This window comes from Diadema setosum, chromosome 21, assembly GCF_964275005.1.
Source record: "Diadema setosum chromosome 21, eeDiaSeto1, whole genome shotgun sequence".
NCBI classification, from domain to species: domain Eukaryota; kingdom Metazoa; phylum Echinodermata; class Echinoidea; order Diadematoida; family Diadematidae; genus Diadema; species Diadema setosum.
Genome location: NC_092705.1, coordinates 23,518,394 through 23,534,148, shown reverse-complemented (window position 1 = coordinate 23,534,148; position 15,755 = coordinate 23,518,394). Strand labels below are relative to the sequence as shown.

General features: G+C 38.5%; 1 protein-coding gene across 1 annotated transcript in view; it reads right to left on the bottom strand.

The window, feature by feature from the left end:
* LOC140244210 (uncharacterized) overlaps positions 1-12,169 on the bottom strand; it is a 34,550-nt gene extending 22,381 nt beyond the window's left edge. Inside the window, exons 1-8 of the mRNA XM_072323843.1 lie at positions 12,035-12,169; positions 9,610-9,825; positions 8,639-8,821; positions 7,770-7,977; positions 6,926-6,977; positions 6,130-6,183; positions 2,778-2,884; positions 1,919-2,068 (exon numbers count right to left, since the gene is read on the bottom strand). Of these exons, the coding sequence (XP_072179944.1) occupies positions 1,919-2,068; positions 2,778-2,884; positions 6,130-6,183; positions 6,926-6,977; positions 7,770-7,977; positions 8,639-8,821; positions 9,610-9,818 (963 nt within the window). The 5' untranslated portion in view covers positions 9,819-9,825; positions 12,035-12,169. The remainder of the gene's footprint in view (positions 1-1,918; positions 2,069-2,777; positions 2,885-6,129; positions 6,184-6,925; positions 6,978-7,769; positions 7,978-8,638; positions 8,822-9,609; positions 9,826-12,034) is intronic.
* Between the last annotated feature and the right edge of the window lie 3,586 nt (positions 12,170-15,755).

The window sequence follows — 15,755 nt, the reverse complement described above, 5'->3', positions numbered from 1 at the left end:
TTTGTTTGAGCAAAAATGGACAGCGCATGGCTGACGTCATCCATTTCCAATGACTCCTGTGTTAAACTCAAGATTGACTCGAAGTTTTTGTTCCACTGCATGGCTCTGATGTCACAATTAACAAACGTTTGCCGCGCGCACTCAACAATTCCAAGCGCGCTTACAAGCGCGTACTTTTGTCACTCATTTTTGTAAACAACTTCGTTTTGCGTACGCACATGCACACGGTGACTGCGACTGTGCGGCTACTCATTCATCTTTCACCAAAAATGGTTGCCATTTCTGTGCTAAATTCAAGAATATGGATGGACCAAATCTGTTGACGTTCGAGGTGTTGTATAAAACAAATACACGTAGTGTATGGTCTTTACTCGTGCAATGGAACCAGATTTCGCACTCGGTGAAAGATGAGGCGCACTATTCAACTGGGCTTCGCCTCATTGAATACAGCGCCTCTATCTTTCACCTCGTGCGAAATCTTGTTCCATCGCACTCGTGACCATTCACTATTTGTATAATATTACATGGGTAAGTCAGCGATTGGTCATAACACAATTACATGACTAATGTAGCAAGATTCATGGCCGTTTTATTGCGTCCAATGACACCACGTAAGGTAATGTTGTTTAAGAATTTGACTGGCTGCCAACAGGGCTAAAATGAAATGATGTGTGTATTTATGTACGCCATACAGTGTAACATATATTGCCTTGTCTGTCATCGTAAAATAACACTCGACACACCCTTGGGAATTACATTTCACCCTTGAGACAATAATTATTCTTCATCAGCACTGAACACTGGGGAAATATAATCCTCTGGAGAATATGTAACTCTAGTGGAGATATTAAAGAGTTATATGATACCTCTAAAAAAAAAGCAATATCTAGTGTATAATACTACAGAAAGAGAGGGAGAGAGAGAACAGTGAGAGAGAGCACAAAAGAAGGGAAGTAGGAAGATAGGAAATTATAAAGTGGAATGTTCAGGAATCATTATAACATCAGTCGCGGTCACACTGGCAAAAGATCACGAAGTTAAAGATCGTGTAGTCTTCGCTATTTCTGGTTGTCAGTCCACACTGGCAGCCAAACTTATTGATCTTTAACCCGTTGAGGATGAGTCCCAAGAATACTCGGGCAGGTGTACATGGGAAATGCGCGTTATAGCAAAAACAGTCTGCCCTCAACGGAAGTCTGGGTCACTGGTGTGTGTGTGCGCAAAAGAAAGAAGAAAGAGCGCCCCATCTGACAGCTAGTGATTGTGACATAATGCACACTCGTACATCACAATGAGCGTGCACTTCAGAGGCACTGCCCGCAAACAGGTGGTGTGCTGGTCAAGTGGCAAACTTAATGAAGCTTCAGTTTCTATAATAGCGTTCACACTGCCCAAAATTAATTGAGAAGATTGGGGGGGGGGGGGGGGTCCTGAAAATTTCTCTTATTTGAGTGGAAAGTTTTGTGAGAAGTTTTGTGAGAAGTTTCTGGGAAGTGTGTGGTCACACTGGCAAAACTTTGAGATCTCAAAGATCACAATATTAAAATTTTACGATCTTCTGCCAATGTGACTGTGGCGGCTAGAATGACTGGGAATATTTCAGCGTCAGGAGGTGCGTTGCATGAACATGTGATTTACAGGTAGCCTGGAAGGACAATCTTAATTTAATCTATCTGGAATTTCAGCTGTCATGTGATTACGGCAGCACCTGGCTTCATGCTAAAGAAAGGAAAGAAAGAAAGAAAGGAGTTCTTGCAACTGTGTTTCTTGGGCTGAGTTTTGTTTTCTATTTTGAAATAAATGAGAGAAACTTACTGAGATTTGAACAAAAAAAAGAAAGACTCTGCTTGCTGAAAATGTTCATATTGGAGAAAGATACATCTCTGAACTATTTTTCTTAACCTTCTGGTATACTTACTGCCTGGCTGACAAAGGTTTTTGTCTTATACCGAGGGCCTCGTATATATGTCTGCTCTGTTGCAGCTGCATCTGATTTGGTTGAAAGAGCACCAAATATGGCAGCATCGTGTGATACATCCGACATGGCACCCTGGTTCCCTTTCTCTACCTGCAGGTTAAAGGGGCAATCCATGAAAATGCATCAATTGACCTTATCGTTTCATCAAGTTTAACAGGGAAGTCCACGCAATATTCATAATTTCACATCATGTAGTACACAAATCAAGAGCTCCTGTTTAGGTTTGTGAAATAAAAATTGTGTTCCTTCAGCAGAGAAACTAGTACTCTGAAACACCCCCCCCCCAAAAAAAAAAAAATAAAAAAAAAATAAAAAATAATAATAATGATAAATTTCACAATATGTAGAGAAAAGAAACAATATCAACTATATCAACTATGAAGGCACCAGTGAATGAGAACACTGTTGTGGATTTAAAACTCAGATGCTACATACAGGAAATTAATGGGAGAGGTCAGATTCCTTTTCATGATTCAAAATCATTTATAGTGATCCAAACACATGATTAACAAATTCTATTCTGAGATGAACTCATATGCACAGAAGAGAAGATTTGAAAGATGAGAAAAAACACACACACACACACATAGGGAGTTGATGTTTTACTCAAGCTTTGCAAAGAAAGGAAATGAAAAGAAATGATATTGTTAGCGACTCCAGCTAAAACAAATCTGAAAGTGAATTTTTTATTCTTCATTCATGGGCAGCTAATTTCTTTTTTAATTTTTCTCAATTTCCATCTGAATTCCCGTCCCCAAGGAAGTTGTCCCTCTTATCGAAGACACCCTCATTGTCATACCTTGGTATCACCAGCAGAAGACAAGAAGTTTTTGGGCTGAAATCCGTCTTTCTCAATCTTGTCGATGACCTTCTTCCTCTTGAGCTCTTCGGCAGGTGTTAGCACTTCTGAAAGATGAACAAGACATATCTTCCTCGATTGTCTTGGCGGACTTGACCTTGCAGATTGATGCTCCGGATATCACAGTCAACTGATATGAACATAACAATCAACTGCTAGAAGCAGGAACAAAAGTATATTTTTTTCGAAAACCTTTTAAGACTCAGTTAAGCCTGGGCCAAGGTGAATTTTGATCTCCTCATATGCAAGGACTTTTCACACATATTGTCTTTTCATCTATTGATTAATTCATTGCTTTTGAAGGACATGTATTTCACAAGTGCTGTCCAAACAATTACAGTGCACTCCCATTATATCGAACACAGTAACTGTTATAATGAAATTCCGGTTACAATGAAGTAAAAATTCAGGCCGTAACATTATCCACTCTCTGTGTTTTCACTGTTTATCTGTTCGGTTAGAATGACATTTCGATATAATAAAAGAAAACTGCTGGACCCGAGGACTTCGTTATAACAGGAGTCCACTGTATTGCTGTTGAATGAGCCGGTTCATGTATAGCTCACATGCACATTTGTACATCATTTGACCCTTCTTCTTTCTTGGTTGGTTAGGCACTTCACTCATTTTAAAAGTGACATAATGCATAAGCTTACTTGATGTAACAATTTACAGAATTCACGTTCACACAAGGAATGAACTTGCATAGACCAGGCAACCAGGAATGGTCATCAACTTGGGGCAGCATCCATTCTTTGTTTTGCATTACATGCATTACCAAACTTTTTTCCTGTTAATCTTGCCAAAATACAAGGCCTGCTGTCAGGTGGATGTGTTGGCAGGCACTATTTATAAGGACAACATGAATAAACACTGCATAACAGATTCTTATTTCAGTGAATTCAAAAAAATAATGCCTGTTGGTATAAACGACCTTTTTCTGCTCATGCGCAAAGTGAAACTACAATTTAAGCGTATGAACTGGATTACTGAAATGAGCTGAATGAAATGCTGATTTGTTTAACCCTAACTAGGCCGGGGGGGGGGGGGGGGGGGGGGGGGGGCCTCCGAGGCCCCCCCTCGACGTTCCGCGTGATGTATCGCTAACGTGAAAAGCTATCGCCGCGACGTTTCATGACTTTTTTCTGTCGAGTCTCTCGCATCTGTTGACACCAAATTTGCGATGCCCGGGCGCGCGGTTCCAAAGTTTCACATAAATATGTACATGCATGTCAGACCAAAAATTGCTCAAAAACGTGAATTTGTGTACAATTTCAATGGAAACTGTGCTTACAGTCAAATTTCATAAAAGCATGATTATTTTGGGGTTTTATTGATTAAAATCAACTAATAACATATTTTCTTGTTCGGAACAATGTCGTGGACAAGTTTCATCGAAAAAACAATGAAAAACATATAGTTGAAAAAACAAAGAAATACATAAGAAATAAAAAAACAATAAAATACTTAAGAAATTTTTTCGTATGGCTCAATTTTTTTTCTCTTATATTTGCTTAGGACACTAAAAAGAATATTTACACAAAAAAATGTGCCCATTTCGAACTTTATTTAGTGATTTATACCAAATTGTCTAATTTCATGCATCATTATGCATAAATTAGCATAATTTAGCATAAATGACAATTTTTTTAAAAATCTAACTTTGTAGTACTTTAGATTACATCATAGGCAATGTGTGTGCCAATTTTCGTCGCGATCGCGCGGTCGACGGCCGAGATCGGGAGGGGGGCCTGGGAGGCCCCCCCCCCCCGGCTCTATAATCTACCTAAATAGCCCGGCCTAGTTAGGGTTAACATATCTGCTGAGGGAAAAATGGACACTTGGTAGGAAACAACCATAGAACCAACAGCTTTCACCCGTTCCTCCCGCAATTCTTCAAGAGAATTGCGGGTCTAAAAGAGATTCTTTTTGCAGGTCGACAGAGAATGGACAGTTTTGTAATCCTCTGTGCAAAAGCAGTCAAGTGGTAGTTAGATCCCCTATCATGGTCAACTACTTTGTACATGCGCCACTGAATAGTGCAAATCATTGATCTTGAATGAAGTATGAATACAGTGTGTGCTGTTGGGCTCACAGACTCTTTTTGTTAATATGCACAAGGGCACCTGAATGGGGTCAGCAAAAGTACAAATCTATGTGTAGTGAGCTCAGCCTTGATAGCTACACACTTCTTCATACGAGTTTTGTGGCAAACCAAGTGGATTACTACATTGGAAAATGTTAAACTGGAAAAAATACAGTTTTGAAACGAGAAATAGCAGATATTGATAGAAGAAACTCTAATCTTTTGATCAAAGTCATTTTTTTTTCCGGGCAGCATACCACAAATAAACATCAATTTAGATCACAAATGCAAACAATCTTGTGTGCATATTGGGAACCTGGTATTCCAGATTCCAGATTTCAGATTTCAGATTTCAGAATCTGACAGGGAACCAGAGCAGTAGTTAAAGGGGAAATCCATTCCAAATATAAGTTAGTCTGACAAGAAAGAGTAAAAAATTACAAGTTCAATGGTATAAATTTGATTGAAATCGGATGAAAAATAAGGAAGCTATGACATTTTGAAGTTTTGCTTTTTTGGGGGGAAACAGTTCTTGAACAGTCAATATGAATATGCAAATGGCAAAATGAGCATGTCATTCCCTCACAACTTACCATATATGTTGTACATACAATTTTGAAATTTCCAGTTTTTCATTCAAGTGCAATGACGTATGCCCGAGGCTCAAGTTCTCATATATCTAACTGATCACTATTCTGCAGTTATTTAAAGGAATAACATCATGTTTCAGACTTAAATGACAAAAACATTGAATTTTCATCATCTTTTTGTACATAATAAATGGAAAATTGTTAGGGTATGACATGGTTAGCACACTCATTTGCATATTCATACCCACTGTACAAGAACTGTTTTGGAGAAATTATCAAAACTTCAAAATTTCAAAACTTCCTAATTTTTCATACGATTTCAATTAAATTTTTACCATTGAACTTGTAAAATTTTACTCTTTCTTTTCAGACTACACGTAACTTATATTTGGGCTGGATTTTGTCTGAATGTTGTCACTCAGGGGGGCATTTCATGAAGGAACTTGTCGGATAAAATATCTGACAAGTCAATTATATCCGACAAGTTTTGAGAAATTCTTTAGTCTGATTGGCTGATTTCTCTGAACTTGTCGGATATAATTGACTTGTCGGACATTTTATCCGACAAGTTCCTTCATGAAACGCCCCCCAGAACTCATTAAAACTTCACACAAACCTTGTTTGACAGTACTTAGCACTCCCTGCTCTCTCAGTTTGGCATCAGCACATGCTGTGAAATGGATGAAGAAAAACACTTGTAACTGGGTGAGCTGTGTCTACATCATGAATGCATGCACTCACTGAAATACGTATACATGCATGCATGCATGCATGAACAACATTGTACAAACATCCAGACACCCCCAGGTGCATACAATAATCACTATTATATCAATTCATACTGATACTTTCATACTAACATATTCTGCACATATGCATGCATGCATACATATATACATACATACATGCATACATACATACATAACAACTAGTAAATGGCACATCTCTGTTCGATATGAACTGACAAATGAATACTTTTATGTCTTACTTTTAATGATGATGGAAATAAAAGCGAATTGACTTGAAAACTTGACTAACTTCTAACTGACAGTTCTAATATAAGAGTATGTTATGGTACTTTAAAACAAGATTACAAGTTAAAATGGTAGGCAAAGCTCACTCTTCTTGGTATATCTTTTTGTGTCCATTTTCTTGCAAAATATATGAGGCACGTGCGAAAGAAAGCTGTTCATGATAGAAAAGTTAAATACTTTCTAATCAAAATTAAGTAGAGTGTTGCGTCAATTTGGGAGCCTGGGTGTAGCAACAGCAATGGTGACCATAATATTGGCTAAAAATGAGCAGATGGAAATCACAGAAAAAGTCCCCCCTCCCCACCCCCAATTCAATACCATCCTGATAGTATTGTCAACGCTGATAATGATACAAAGAAAGGGTGATAGTCTACGTACCAGCCGCTTCCAGCGCCTTCTGCATTTTCACTTTGATGCTTTGGGCAGGATTCTGTGCAAAGTAGAATAGTAGAAACAAAACATGTACCTTTAAAGAGGTTAGTAGCAATTACATCTGAAGATTGTTAAACACTTTGAATTTCAACTCTATAAAAGGAAATAATTTTGAGTCATGTATAAAAGCTATGCTTATTCAAAATTGTATTGTAAAAAATTTAATCTCACAAAAGTTATTATTCACATCACCAGTATTTTCTATAAAATAGTTATATGAATGCTAATCAAATGATTGTTCAAGAGATACAGGCGTACCTTGGCTCCTCCTTGTGTGTTTCAGACTGTTCCAAAGTTACTTTCACATGGATAATTCTCAGCTCATGCCCTCTGCAATGGGCATTATTTGTATACAAAGTACTACAGCTCAAAAATGCTTGAGGATGGCTCATGGTATTTTTACAGCAAAATAGACCTGTGTCAATACTGAGCATCACATCAATTTTACATTTTACTACAATAATATAAACATACCTTTGTGCACACTTGCATCTTTTTTTCTTTTTTTCTTTTTTTTTTTGGCCTCCCTCATGCCTCCATTCTAATCCACTGGGGAATATATTTGTCTTCAGCTCCATATTTTCTCATTATGGTTGCAACAAAACCTTTAGGAGGGTTGCCAAACTTGTAAACAGCATTGCAGAATTCTGAGGGCTGAAAAGGTGCATTTTTTTTAATTTTGTTTGGGGGGGGGGGGGGGTGGAAAAACAGTATTTTTATCTTTCCCTCATTGGATATGTGTCGTAATACAATTTGGGAAAACCTTTTTTCTTTCCTTTCTAATACATACAGCATCCAGGGGCTCAGTGGTTTTCCCCTCAGCAGTGGCGCCTTTACTCTGTGCCTCCTTTCTGGAACTACTCGATGCTCTGCTGCTCTGGCGGTCTCTGGAGACAGACCTGCTGCGTGACCTGCGCCTCTCCCGTGACCTCGACCTGGACGAGGAATGTGACCTTGACCTCCGGCCTCTCCTCACTGGCGGGGAGTCTGAGGGTGACCTTCACAGAGGTGAATCAAAATTACGAGCTCAACAATTATTGGTGAATGTAGTCTTAGTGCAAGAAAATTTTCAAACATGTACACTGTATGTACACAAAAGGAAAGATGCTTGTATATTCGAGCATTTAGAGCATTTGAAAACATGTCAGAATACATTGTATCTTCATACACATAATCATTTCTTGATGCATAGGGTAGTGATTGGAAATTGAAGACATTTATAAACAAAAAAGGAGTATAGAACATTGTCCAATTCTAATTCAATCTATTCAGTTCTTTTAATATTTGATATACATTGTGGGGGGGGGGGTGCCTTTATTTCCTGCATGAAGCAATTGATCATGACTAAATGGCAGTATTGTACAGTATACTGAAGTCATGTTGCATATTGTGGTAGTGTAAAATGATGATGTTCTCTGTGTTAGTAACTTGATTACAGCACTGGGCTCCAAAAGGTCTACACATTCATCCATGACAGTTGCTTCACAGCGATTGCTCATGACCAAATGGCCGTATTGTATAGTATACTGAAGACATTGTGCATGTTGATCTTCTCTGTGTTTTAAATAGTAATATAGCACTGAGCTCAAATAGATCTACGCATTCATCTAGGATACACATAGTTGCATCACTTTGAAGTCCAAAGGGAACAGTGCCTACCTGTGCCTGGACCTGCTCCTAGACCGGCTCCTCCTGTGCCGCTTCTTGCTGGACCGCGGGTAGTCCCTATCCCTAGAGCGGCTGCGAGACCTGGAGCTTGAATAGCGCCGCGAGGAGCGGTGGCTAGAGCGGGATTTCTCCCGGTCCCTGTCTCGTGATCTGCTGCGATTCCTGGAACGGGATCTGTGAGATGGACAATGAGGCACTTTTTAGAACATAGAAAAAACTTCAAAGACCTTATTTAACCTCTGCCACGGAAAGAGGTCTGTGTGCAAAATAAGTCAAAAAGTTGTGGACGGATTTGGATGAACCTTGCAGGAAAAGTTGATAATGACACAGGGGAACACATGATTAGTAGGGATTCGGGAAATTTTAGGGATTTTTTTATCTTTTTGCAGAAAGGGTCAACAAATTTGGGAGTTCAAGCTGCCTGAATTAACAGGGGTGGTTTCATTCAGTCCATTGAATAAAACAAGCATGAAATAGGTACACCTTTGACATGCGCATACAGTATCAATGCGCATTTGTAACTTTACATCTGTTGGCATATATGCAATCTATCATGCGTATTCATGCAAAAGAAATATACTGCATTAACCAAGGTCTAAATTTAAACCACCTTTGAGAATTCGGGCTTATAAGTTTCTAAGACAAAACGAACAAAGATCAAATGACCAAAAAAAAAAAAAAATAAGCAGCAAAAAGAAAAAAAAAATGCTTTCCCCTGTACTAATGGTAATTAGAAATGATGCAATTTACACGATGTAATACAATTATTGTTTGTAGCCTTCAAGTAATATCAAAGATCAGCTTCAATGAAAGCAATATCATTTGATAAACAAAAATCATTTCAGTAATGATTTCATTATTTATCTCAACAAGTTCTGTCAGATAAAAATGCTAGAGAAAGGCATAAGGGAAGTTATATTAGCTTTACACTGACACAAAATTTGTCTTAATTTTGTTCTTACCTGGACCTATCTCGGTCCTTTGATTTCTTCTTTTGCTTGTGACTCTTTGACGATTCTTCCCTACTTCTACTTCTACGTCTTGATCGTGATCGTGATCTACGACTGCGTGACTTGCTGTAACGCCGGTCGTAGTCACTGTCGTCACTGATGGATGTTCGTGATCGGGATCGGGATCGGTGATCACGCTTGTGCTTCTTGCGGCTCCCCATTTGATACCTGTTGGACAACAGAGATTTATATTAATTTACAGTCATATATGTGACCGTGCACCACAAAACGAACAAAAAGTCGCACCCCTTGATTTTACACGAGGACTCAAAGAAGGTGACATGGGTCAACCGAGTCAATCTTTGAGTTTTTCATATTTTCTGAAAGAGCTATCCTTCTTCTACATTATTCTTTAGTTTGGGATCATAACATGAATGGGAAAGTGCGTTTTCAGCAGTTTTTCTACAACCCTTTTTTTTTTGGGGGGGGGGGGGGAGAATAGAATGATCAGGTATATCCGAGAGTCCCCTTTTCATTTCTTGAAATCCTTTACACACTCTTCACTTTCAAGTCTAATAACTTTTGAAAAGATAATTCTAATGCTTTGAAAGTTGGCATTGGCATTGATCATGGACAGAATGTCTTAATAGAACATGCTTAATTTCAGCTTAATCTGATAATCCTTTCATTGTTGTTGCTCCAGTGGTTTACATCCTGTGTTTTGTCCCTTTCATCGCACAGCTAGCGCAGTTTGGTAAAGATTAAACGCTTGAATAGACCCTGTCCTTCAGAGCCTCTTTTCTCACTTCACACTTTTCCCCCTGAGTGTGTGCTTTCTTTCTAGTATTTAGATAGGTTAGGAAAGTCCATTTGATTTGAGTTATACATCATTTTAAAGCTACGGAGGAGTCTGCTCTTTCAGAAACTGCCCTCAACTAAAATCCATATCTGGCGACTTTTTGTTTGTTTTGTGATGCAAGGGTCACATATAAACATTCATCACACTCTCTAGCATGAACTTTGGTCATGACTGGTATTGATTTAACACACGATTTGTTTTGCATTGCCATAAAGAAAGAAATTAAACTTTGTAGTGATGTAGCCAAGCCGAACCAGACCATAGCATGTGGCACGGCCACAGGATCGACAGCTTTGTAGGATGGAAGAGGCGAGACAATTGTCAATGTCCAATAACCAAGGATGAGAACAAACACAAAAGCGCCTGGCCAGCATTGCTTAAAATTGTGCAGGGGTATTCAAAGGTCGCCAGAGATGCTTTAATGGGTAATGCACTTTCATATTCATCAACCATAGAAATGTGATTTCTGGATTAACGTTAGATCACTAACAAGTGTTAACATAATTAAAAGATCTACAGGCCTAACGTTACATGTAAATTTAACGTTAGAACTTGGTCTAGATCTATTTGATAATAATTACTAGACTCTGCTCTAACAGTTAGAAGGCCTACATATAGGACCTAATCTAGACGGTCTAATTGTAAATTTAGGTTTTTAAACTTGGGCACCTACAATGTACGAACATACATATGTTAGGCTTTTGCCATTGGTTAGCATGGGCATGGCATTTACAGGGTTGGGCTTAGAAAACTATGTAGGGTTGGGGGTACCACGTATCGACACCCTAAGGATCTGTAGCTTGTTTATTCTAAAAATATAATACAAATCCGCCTAATTCTTACCTCAAATATGCCATAAATACTGCAGTTTTGAATGTCGTGACCGTCTCGTTGATTATGAATCTCCGTTTTAAAATAGCGCAATTTTAGTGCGTGCGTTCCGTTTTCTTCGCGCAGCTAAAAAGGGAACCTTGCGATCGGCACCCCCTCTCCTCCATAGGTATACACGTGAATTTCACAGCATAGGTAATACACGTGAATTTCACAGGCCATAGGTAATACACGTGAATTTCACAGCCATGCGTTGTTACTGATCGAATGTGCCCGAATGTGTAATTTTTAGCTTGGTTTGTTTGAGTTTGATTTTCGTTTCTTCGTTTTTATTGTTTTTATAGCTAATGACACTTAATCCCGCGCGTACTTTTTCGTTCTATACGCAAACAGCCATGATACGCAGGGTGTCGATGGGAAGGTGCCCTGTCGATAGGTGGTGCCCCAACCATACATAACTACCGCAGGTTCAATACAGGGATTCATTAGATATTTAGAAAAAATCTATACGGTCAGTGCCTAACAAGTTAGGCTTTATGACATTTCATTAGGGGGCTGTACAAAGTACGCAACTTATCTATCCAAACGTAGGGAACCTAACGTAAATTTTAATACAAACCTGGAAAAAAAAGGAGAGATAATCTAGCACTCGCTATTTCGAATAGGTGGGACTACACTACAACTCGCTTTCTGATTCCTAATCCTAGCACTTCAACAGCTATCAGGTTATTAGAATAGTTGCATTACCTGCCGTTCGAAGGAACCAATATTATTGATTCGAAGTCACGAAAACCTCGCCCAGTGGTTAGACGCTGATCATTATCGCAATTATTTCCCTGGACAATAATACTTTCTCAACTCCTTCTAATTACCGCCGTCTTTGCAAATTGTATGTCACGCGTAGTCGACTATGGACTGAATTAACACGGGGGCAAATTGCCCCATCTACGGCGGGCGCGATTGCAGCTCTATCCGCCCGACGCATACGTAGCAAAGGGTGCATGGGTTTTTATTTTTCTTCTTTCTTCCTTTTCTTTTCTTTTTTTTTTTTTTTGACGGGAATTTCATTTATCCAATTCTCGGGAGTGGCAGCTAGGTTTCTCATTTCTTAGATAAAAGGATTTATCTTGAGTTATTTCGCATTTCTTTTTTCTTTTTTTTTCCTTTTTTTCTTTTTCTTTTTTTTTTTTTTTTTTTGGGGGGGGGGGGGGGCAAATTTGATGCCAAAAGGGTGTATCTAGAAAGTTACACCACTTCAACATCCAGTTGCGGACTTTGATCTTTGGCAAGATGGTGTAACTATTAATACATCCCTCAGAGTTTGCGGTTCCAGCGTTAATATTTTTCTTGGCAGAAAGGTGTAAAACTGATCAATGGACATAGGCAATTTCTCATACTTCACAAGGCAAAATAGTATAATAGATAGGCCTATACCCCTTTGTCAGAATACGTATTGACCAATAGAAAGGCATTTCGTGAATTTCACATGGCAAAAGAGCGTATTATTTACATGGTATATATAGAGCCCTTGTAGAATAATAGGTAACGTCGATGTTTTGCTTGACAGAAAAAGTGTATCTGCAGATTCTCTTTGACAAAATGAACATTGAAAATATTTTCGTGGACTTCATCATGGCAAAAAAAAAAGAAAAAAAAAGTGTATGTTTTCTCATAGCGCCCAGTCTGTGTGACTGTGCGGGAACGCATGATGCTTCGAACCTGCAGCCGATTACAAGGATTCTATGTACAGCCGAATCGCTCGGGACCTATTAACCACGTCGACATCGGCTACAAGTATTCATCGAAGCCAGAAATAACAGTCCGTTGGCAGCACCTGCCCTACTAATTATATCTCTTCAGTTTTTGGTGGTGTTTGTTTTATTTCCGTGGTTAATGTCTATTTCAGTCACAACTGGGCTTCAATATGTCTAACAATATTCAATTTAAATGAAAGAAAAATATTATTCAGAGGGGTGAAGGCTCAGGTTTGAGTTTCTTCAGTTTGTCTCCCTCTTTGTAGAGGGAGACAAACTGAAGAAACTCAAACCTGAATATTCAATTTATCCACTGGCATAGCAATGCACCCCCCCCCCCTCCCCCTCGTTATGGCCGACTTAGATTAAACCCAAATAATCATGTGACAAACATGTGGATTGAGTGAATGCAGCGATATTATTAGACCATAGGCCCTAAGTGAAAGTTTGAGGAAAATTGGATCCGTTTAAATCTTAATCCGTTTGAAATTTATGATTTTTAAAGGTTGTTTTTTCCCCGCCATTGATGGATAATACATCGCATATCATGGGAAACATTTCAAAGAAAACATAGAGAAAATCAATATAATTATACCTTTCTAGCACAATGAAAGAACACTCGACTTGCCTCTTTCAAAAAGCAACTTGCAGGAAGAATATAACACTACTCTTACAGTCTCACCATGTGTTAGTAACAAGCTGAGGGTATGCGTACTTTTCCATGATATGATACATTATGATCTGTCGTAGTCTTTTCATCCAGCTATGGCAGCATCAAAACTGTAAAAATCCATTACTTCTGAAGGATTGTCAGATTTTCCTCAAACTTTCGCTGATGTACTTTACGTACAGTAAAATCAAATAGACATTGCTGCATTCAGGCAATCCACATGTATTTGGGGGTTCATTTCCTTTATGTCGTGTATTAATTATGTTAAAACCGATTAGGTCTATAACCGCTTGACGTTTTGTTTTGTTTTATTTCCTATATTTTTTTTCTTATCAAAATTTTCATGCGAATGACGTAATGACGTGTTTGATAATGTTGCGTATAGTATTGTTGTTATTGTAACACACCCATGCAATACAGAACTTTGATTTCTATATTAAATTGGTTGTATTTGTTGTGGTACTATCAATGTCATGTGCTTTTGTTGTTTGTTGTTGTTGTTTAGTTGTTGTTGTTGTTGTTTTTTGCTTTATTTTGTTTTGGGTTTTTTTATGTCGCTGTTTCCTAGTCTTTTGCAAATGGCATTAACTTCTAGCTAGGTTTTTATCTTTTGCTTGCGCTATAACTGGTCTTTGGTAGGGGAAAGGAGACACGAAGTGCAGATGGTTTCAACAGAAGCAACAGAGAAGAACAAGGAGGGGCGAGCTAAATATACGTTAATGTTCCGCATTTACGATTTCATTATACGATGACGGTGGTATAAAACCCGAATCACCCCCTCCCCCACCCCAAAAAGAACTGATATTACAAAAACCGCAGAACGGCTCATGTTCACCGGGAGGCCGTCGATATCATGTTCATCAAAATGAATAAATCATATAACTGGTATTTCACTAAAGCCCATTTTAAGATGTAAAAGCGCTGATTGTCCCGCTTATACAGTCACGCTGACACTCTGGCTCGGCTGAAGCGCGAATATAGTCCGTCGGTGCGGTCATTTACCTTTGGCATTCGCTTTACTACCGGACAAGCACTGATCAATTTAATCTTGACGGGTGTAAAAATCACATCAGATCTCAAGAGCGCTTCTGTCTATACTAGCATGCTTGTCTTCTCACGCAGTGAATCTATGAATGATTGCATATTACATGTACATAATTTTATGAATGTCGTATTGTAAATTGCTCTCCACGTTCACTATGATGACTTTGATAATAATAATGATCTTGACCACTGACCGAGGATCTATATTTGGCCTTTAATGCACAAAGGACATAATTTTCCAGTTTCTCTTTATCTCATTTGTCACTGGATTTACATAATGGAATTTGCAACATGACATGGACGTAAATTAGCACAGATTATTCAGTGTTTTATAGTAGTAGCAATAGTATCATTTTACCTCGATGAGAGGCAATTTTGTCAATGATTATCGGTTGCAATAAGATCAGCTTGAATTTATTAATTTGAATTTGTCAGCATCAGCCACTAAGGGACAGAACCAGCAACGCCTGTCGAGCGAAATGTCGTAGGTCTGTAGGGCCATGCTTCTCAGCCTTTTTAAACCCGATCCCCACTTTGGTTCATGCATTTCTTTTTTTTAAAGGGATCGTTTAGTTTTGGTTGAGACCTAACTTCAGGTTTCTAGTATTTTGGGGCAAGATAATGAGACACCTCCTATGAGATATGAAAGATCATGTAATTCCAAGAGGAATTCAACATTTATTTAATGAAATTTGGTTCTAAAATGGCTGAGATATCCAAAACAGAGTAATCCTAATAAAAGGTGGGACCCAACTTTTATTACAATCACTTTATTTTACTTTGTTTTTGGATATCTCAGACATTCCAAAACCGATTTCCATCAAACAAAATTGGAATTTTTGTCTTAGAATGGTATGCTCTGTACTATTTCATAAGAGGTTTCTTGGTATCTCGCAGAAAGTTACAAGTCCAATCATCTTTTCCACCAATACTGTACCATCCCTTTAATGCCCAGATAGATAGAAAGTACGAATCTTCTTTAATTCGTTTTTGGCCGACA